Genomic DNA, 7,500 nt, shown 5'->3' with positions numbered 1-7,500 from the left:
TCCTTACCATGGTGAGTCCAGGCTGCATCCCGGCCCGGATGGCCTCGATCTGGGTCGGGGTAAACTGGATGGAGTTTCTGTTAAAAAAAAAAAAAAACACAAGAGAAACATTCATGTGATTGAGTGTGGAAAACAAGCTTTCTTAGACAAACTTTGCTGTGGTGTTTTTTATTTATACATTTTTTTAACTGTCATCATGAAAGGCTCGATTCAAGGCACCCAGAAGTGTTGTTCATTCATTAGACTTCAATATCAAAGCAAGAAGAGAAGATGGTTATTAGTTACCATCAGATGAATGCTCATTTCATGAGAAGGGGGCAATTCATTTAATGTTCCGTCGTGATTAGCATTTAAATATAAAATCAGCAACCCAATTTGACACGACCTATTTTGATGCAAATGTGGTACGGGTTGTTAAAATGTCAGGCGATAACATTTACCTCGCTAAAACCCCATCTGAGCAGCGGCAACACGCATTACACAGCGGACCGTAGACATTCCAGGGGCTCACACGAACACACGAACCCAAAAATACTCAAACCACCATAAATACGAAATGGAATCAAATCTTCCCTGACAGAAATCGAAACATTTTAAGCCCTTGCGTGTTAAGAGAGCGCGTCTGTTTATCTGCTGCGGGGCTAGGGTTTGCTGAGTGCCCGCCAGGCACACGCTACTCAAGCCTGTGGGGGGAAGCTAAATTTAGGGCAGAGAGGCATGATAGGAGGGGTTGAAAACAGGCAGGAGACACGCTGGGCCTGCCCTGAGCTGGGCTGAGACGGAACACAAGGTGGGTGACTGTGTATTTGGGCCTGCGGACATAGTGGAGCCAGATGAGATCTGACTGCTGGTACAGAGGGTGAAGGCCGTTGACCTAGGCACCCGGCTGAATTTGACCAAACACTGCACAGGGACGTGGACCCGTCACTGGCCAAGGCTGGACCCCTTCACTTGACCTCCGACTTCCCTCACCGTTTGGGCTGGTTGTAGGGGTACGGCCCCCGGTTGGGGGTGACGTGGGGTTCCACCACCAGTGTCCGGTCTTCCTCCTTTTTCTCCTCCTCTTGGTCGTTTGCCTTCCTCTTCTTCCCTTTGTCTGTCCTGTTCTGAACGGGGAACTTGATTCTGGAACAGAAGAGACAGGCTCAAGGTTAGAGGACACAGTGTGTGGAAGTTATGCTAAAACGTGTTTATTCACCTATACCGTATGATTCATTCAATAGGGAGAAGGAGGCAATGGAGTTTAGATTGATGTCCTGAGTTCTCGACTCGAGGGAGGATTAATGTAAAGGAAGGAGCATGCTATGAATCCCTATCCCTGTGACTCATCTATAGGAGATGACTCATCTACAAAATGACTCCATTACCTTCAGAAAGTTAGTACGAAAGTCTAACAGTAGTCATTTCCCCCATCTCCATCATTAGTGACCTCTACATGCGCTTCTCAACATTCGTATTTGACCTATGACCCTGACCTGAAGGGGGGTATCTGGAGATCGGTGTTCTCCTCTGTGACCTTGATGGTGTAACCAGGGAAACAGGACCGCAGGTGGTCGATGGACAGGAAGGTGTCGTTGAAGTCCAGGGTGGAGATCTGATTGGGCATCTTGGAGTAGTGGGCGCTACCTGGGTCGCCGTATCCCAGGATGATGTCATGGAGCCAGTCTGGGACGACACACTCGGTGTTCATGAGGTTTCTGATGGTCTCCAGGACCGCCTGTGGGAAACAGGGAGATGGACAAGCTGGTCAGATATCATATGAGCAAACTGGTCAGATATCATATGAAGTCTTAAAAAAAAAGAGTTGATTGTTTTCTTGTCAGATATCAGTTGGATAATGTGCATAAATTACTTCCCAAATGCATGAAATCAAAGCATACAAATGTATTCTGTCACCATTTTCGGGAACAAAAGGGAGGACATCAGACAAAAACACGGAAAAACACTAAATAAAACAAAACAAGAGAGAATCATTGCAGTAGTCTTGGTGGATCAGTACAGCTGAAGGGGCAGTGGGAGAGAGTGTGTGTGTGTGTGTGTGTGTGTGACGTTACATTTAATGAGCTACCAACTGTCTGATGACGTGTGTATCAAATCCAAGGGAGGAAAAACATTTTCCTGCTTACTTCAATTGTGAATCAAAGGAGGAGAGAACGTTCTGGAAGAGATATTCAACTGGTTTTGCCTTTCATATTCAAATGCATGTCATTGATCTGATATTGAACTGACAGTAATGAGCACGTGTGGACACAAACCTTTTCAAAAAACATTTTTTTATGTAAAATCTTTAAATGAGTTGACCATGATGCAGCCCACCGAACATGTACACAAGCAATTAAAAACGATTGAGAAAGAGCTGGAAAACGAAAAACAATAAACTATTCATTTCTAGCCATATAAAAATGGGTTAACAAGGTAACCGGTCTGTGAAAGGTGTCTCAGAAAAGCCCTGTCCGTCAGCTGTAAGACAGGGATGTCCTTCTCCTTCACCTCAGACCTCCCTGCCAGTTAGCAGCCTCCTTCTCGAGTGCAACCTGAGCCTATAATCTGTACATAACATGGCCCAGGCACACTTCCAGAGATGGATGTCTGGAGAGGAGGAGGGGGGGCAGAGCAGTGCAAGGTCAAGCCAGGAGAAGTCTGGGTTACGGGTGATGGATGGAGAAGCCTGCTAACCTTGAAGTTGTTCTCCTTGGGTTTGCGTCTCATGATGATGTTGAAGCTCTCGTAGGGGTCCTCGGTGCCGGCCTGGATGCTGCTGGTCATATCCTGCTGGTACTGGTTGGGGTCCAGCCACACACGGAAGGTCCTGGTGTCTCCCCGCAGCTTGGGCTTGGGGTCAGGGCCTAAAGTAAAGGAGAGGAGAGGGATGTAATGTTGATATTGCAACGGGGTGTGTGTGATGGATTCATGCTTGCCGGCGTTCTCAATACGAAGCACACGAATGCTGTGTGCTCAAACGCAATGAAAAATAGAGAAGGGAGTTGCGTAATTCTCCAGATACCGTGCTGCTAGCCAGCCAGTGTCTTGAATAGACAGCTAATGAGGTACGGTGCTTCAATATGGCAATGTGCACAGTTCAAGGACACACGCGGACACACACACGAGCACACACACGGACACGCGCACGGACAGACCAGACCAGACCGGACCGGACCGGACTGGGCCAGAGTCACTGAAATCAGAGAAGTAGTACTACCATCAGCCAAATCCCCCCCCAAAAAAGACTAACACTTTTGGAGAGCATCCTTGCGTTCCATGTCATGAATACCAGGGGCATCTTCCCTCCTCTCTAAAAAAGGGCTTAGCTCTCAAATCCTGGCCTGGCCAGTGTATCTCCCACCTCAGCAGGGACAGGCATTACATTCTGCTGTCCCTGACACAGACCGCTCAGTGCTAGGGGGGGCTTTAGCCTGATTCCCACAGGGCGTCTAGGATGCGGGCAAGCCGGCTCTCACAAACATCTAAATAGGATTCCTGCAATGTTGCCGCGGACGAGAGCAGCTCTGCTATTGAAACTCTATCCTGTTGGCCTCTGGAGAGAGAGAGAGAGAGAGAGAGAGAGAGAGAGTGTGTGTGTGTGTGTGTGTGTGTGTGTGTGTGTGTATACATATTTCAAACCCCTCTCTACTAAAACTAGCGCGGTGATAGCTATGGAGACACTAATAAACACTGTGGGATATGAGCTGAGGACAGCTGGGCGTAGGTGTGTGTGTGAGTAGGCAGGACAGCAGATGTCTGTGAGGGGACAGCAGCTACTTAGCGGATTCGGGGGTTCAATGGCCTTTGCACTTGCGCCTCCGTCCTGACGCCTCGGTATGAAACGCAGCTAAATTCTCCTTTCACTCATTTAGCGCCGAGGGTGAATGAAGTGACTTGATTCGCCGAAAATGCGTTGTTTTGTAGCCAATCAAAGTATCGCTGCTAGGTAAATACCACATAAAAACACTCTAGGTGGTGGATGTTCCGGAGTTCTTTGGCAGTTGGTGAGTTAAGAGAGGATGGATGTGTGTGTGTGTGTGTGTGTGTGTGTGTGGGGGGGGGGGGGGTCAGCAGTATTTTAGCGTGCCTTCTAGCTCATGTCTACGCGACACAAAGTACCCGGCGATCCAGGTGACATCACCCAGCCTCAGCCAGGCCTGTGGCCGTCTGAAAGATTAAAGGCAGCAGCAGCAGGAGAGGAGAGGAGGAGGAGAGGAGAGGAGGAGGAGAGGAGGAGAGGAGGAAAAGAGGGCGAGATGATCTCGGCATATTTTGATCGAGGGAGATCAGGAGGGAGAAGGGGACATGGATCTTGAGTAGACAAGACACAGACAGGGGAAACCAAACACTTAAGGAGGAAAAGATGGCTGCAGGTTAACTTGCACACTTTGGAATGGAGGATAAGGAGGAGGGGGAGGAGGAAGAGGAGGAGGAGAGAGTGGTGCAAGTGGTTGAAAGCATCAAAGCATCATCATAATGTGGATAAATGGGGTCATCGCCATAATCTAAAGTGTTTTTCTATCTGTCTGAAACAATGTGAAAACTGAGGACTGGCAAAGACAATGTGATGGATACCCAGTGAGAATGAGCCCTCAGCTCTGCCCTCAGGTTAATGGAATGGTAATGAGAACTGGTCAGGTCTCTCCTTGAGGGTCACCACGACAACCCCTGACTCCACCAGACGAGGGGGTGGGGGTTAGAGGTCAGAGCGGGGAGGGCGGGGCGGGGGGGTCTGTGTGTATGCACCTGTGTGTGTATGTGTTTGTATGTGTCTATGTGTGTGTGTGTGTGTGTGTGTGTGTGCGTGCGCGTGTGCGTGTGCGTACCCTCCTCGATGACGCGGCCCTTGTCGTCCAGCATGCCCTGCACCTCGCAGCCCCTCACGTACACCAGGCCCGTCTGCTCCACGAAGGACTGGCGCCGGTCGAAGCGCGTGCCGTAAGGCAGGTTGGGCCGCACCGTGACCAGCAAGCAAACGTCGTGCTTCCGAAGCCCTGGAGAGAGAGAGAGAGGTGGGGGGGGGAGAGAGAGAGGTGGGGGGGGAGGAAAAACCGCCCTGTCAGCAGCTGATCTTTAAAACATGAAGCTCTAATTATACAATTGGGGGGGGGGGGGGGGGTGAGGGGAGGGGAGGAGGGGGATGAGGAGAGGTGAGTCAAATCACACCCCTTGCTCCTCAACTGAAAGACAAAAAAGAAGGGGATTGCAGAATTGTTAGGAGAGGTGTGTGTGAGAAAGGCGGGGGGGGGGGGGATAAGAGATTCAGGTTGTAAGCACCACTACTCTAGGATATCCTCACATTGGCATGACATTGAGCCACGCTGTGTGTGAGAGAGTCTTAACAAGGAGAATCCTCCTGTCACCTCAAGCCACTCCATCCCCGGTGCCATCCCCAGCGCCCGAGGACAATTTCCACACATTTCCTTTTATTTCTTCTTTTTAACAGGCTACAATGAGTCCTTTAGCATTCCCAGTATTTTTCGATGTTTTAATCTTTGTCGCTTTTAACGTAGCTTAGCTCGCTAGCGGCGACTTGCAGCTTTCGGCAGTCGGCCGGCGTTTGGCTCTGCTGTGTGTGTGTGTCCACAGTGAATCAATGCACAGGGATGTTTGGAGACATACCGTTTACGTTATCTACAGTCAACCCCCCCCCCCCACCCCACCCCCCTCCCCCTCCCCCTCCGGTGGGCAGAAGAGGAAGACGAGGGAGATAAAACACAGAGGCTAAGTGGAGGAACAGCTCAACATGTCTACACACACACACACACACACACACACACACACACACAAGGCTGGGGGGGGGGGGGGTCAGGGGTCAAGGCAACGCAGGATTGGATGGAGGACATAAAGGCTTAATACAGGGTGATGCTGGAGAGGAGAGAGAGGGGGGAGAGGAGGGGAGGGAGAGAGAGAGGGAGAGAGAAGCAGAGACGTGGCAGCAGAGAGTGTGTGTGTGGGGGAAAAAGCGAGGGATGCTAGAGAGAGGAAAATAGAGAGAGAGAGAGAGAGATGGGGGGGGGGGGGGGGGGGGGGGGTGAAGGGTCGCGTGTAGGCACCGTACCTTCCCACTCGTGTTTGATGTGGTCTCGTACGTTGAGGTTGACGGTGATGTCGGCCCGCACGCGGGCGGGCCAGTTCTCCCCGATGTTGGGTTTGGCCACCTCGACGATGGAGAAGGACATGATGGTCTGAGCCATCCTGGCCCAGCCTCCGAACACACAGCCCCCGTACTCTGACTGCCTGTGAGGATAAGGGGGGCGGGGGGGCGGGAGAGGAGGACAGGTCAGAAGACCCTTTCTCAAAAGAGCACATCCAATAACCCAAACCGAACCGAGCTGAGCTAGCCTAGTTGTGCATCCAACAGAGATGCTGTAAAAAAAAAAAAAAAAAACACTGGAGAAGACCACATATGGGAGACAGGGCGCTCCAGTACTGGTGGGCCCTGTGGTGTAGTGCAGTGTGTGTAGTGTGTGTGTGTGGTGTGTTACGGTGTTCGTAGGTCTGATGCGTGAGCAGCTCACCAGGGTTTCATGCGCGCCACCACGTCCTCGATGTCCTGTCTGATCTCGTAGGTGGACTCCAGACGGAACAGGTTGAAGTTCCTCAGCAGGTAGTCGTGAAGGGTGAGGAACTGGAGGTTCAGCTTAGGGAGGGCCAGGCAACCTGAGACAGACACACACACACACACACACACAAGCTAGGTATGAACAGTCTGGACAAGAACAGTCTGGATGGGCAACCTGAGACACACACACAAGGGATGAACAGTCTGGACAAGAACAGTCTGGATGGGCAACCTGAGACAGACACACACACACACACACACACAAACAAGCTGGACATGAACTATCTGGGTGGGCTTGGTTCATGGGGGGCCGTAGCGCTTCAGCAAACCAAAGGAAGCAACGGGACGGCTGCTCAACAACGACGACAAAAACATCCACGAAACAAAGGCTTGCGTGTCAGAAACGACCGCAAAAAAAAAAACGACTAATCCGTCGGCTTGTGTTGGGCGTTTCTCAACCGGTACTCGACCTGTACGGGCAACCTGCCCCGCTGAATGACAACGTAGGCCTGTGATAAATAACACTCCTAATTGTCTGAGGTAAAAAAAAAAAGAGGCGAATTTGGGATATCGGGCCTATTTCTTTAAACCGTTCCCATGTCTATCTAAGAGTTAGATCACCACTGTAATGTAAGTATCGGTAATGAGCTTACGGGTTTCAGAGCGTTGAACCGTAGGGCATCTTAGAGGGTGAAGGTGCCCCTGCTCTGCCAAAGAGGATTCCATATTAAGAGGGTGGCAGCTCAGAGCCAGATCAGTGCCCATGAGGTGTTGGATAATACAGCGGGGGGGGGGGGGGGGGGGTGATAGAGTGGGGGGGGGGGATACGTTGAAGACAGACACACATGCGCGCGCACGCACGCACCTTCTCCTGAATAGTATTCCGTCGGGACGATGTTCTCATCCCAGATAATCTTCTCCGTTGGATAAAGAGGCATCTGGTTAAGTTGCTC

The 7,500-nt window shown here is 50.9% G+C and overlaps 1 protein-coding gene across 1 annotated transcript in view; it reads right to left on the bottom strand.

The window, feature by feature from the left end:
• The window catches only part of aqr (aquarius intron-binding spliceosomal factor), a 50,281-nt gene that overhangs the window by 30,002 nt on the left and 12,779 nt on the right, over nucleotides 1-7,500 (bottom strand). The window contains exons 16-23 of the mRNA XM_083684109.1: nucleotides 7,413-7,500; nucleotides 6,504-6,645; nucleotides 6,044-6,222; nucleotides 4,809-4,976; nucleotides 2,677-2,846; nucleotides 1,476-1,717; nucleotides 973-1,125; nucleotides 8-77 (exon numbers count right to left, since the gene is read on the bottom strand). The exon at nucleotides 7,413-7,500 is cut by the window's right edge and continues 29 nt beyond it. Coding sequence (XP_083540235.1) covers nucleotides 8-77; nucleotides 973-1,125; nucleotides 1,476-1,717; nucleotides 2,677-2,846; nucleotides 4,809-4,976; nucleotides 6,044-6,222; nucleotides 6,504-6,645; nucleotides 7,413-7,500 — 1,212 coding nt within the window. The remainder of the gene's footprint in view (nucleotides 1-7; nucleotides 78-972; nucleotides 1,126-1,475; nucleotides 1,718-2,676; nucleotides 2,847-4,808; nucleotides 4,977-6,043; nucleotides 6,223-6,503; nucleotides 6,646-7,412) is intronic.

This window comes from Argentina silus, assembly GCF_951799395.1.
Source record: "Argentina silus genome assembly, chromosome: 13".
Taxonomy (NCBI): domain Eukaryota; kingdom Metazoa; phylum Chordata; class Actinopteri; order Argentiniformes; family Argentinidae; genus Argentina; species Argentina silus.
The sequence above is the reverse complement of the archived record's forward strand: the minus strand, read 5'-3'. Positions and strand labels throughout refer to the sequence as shown.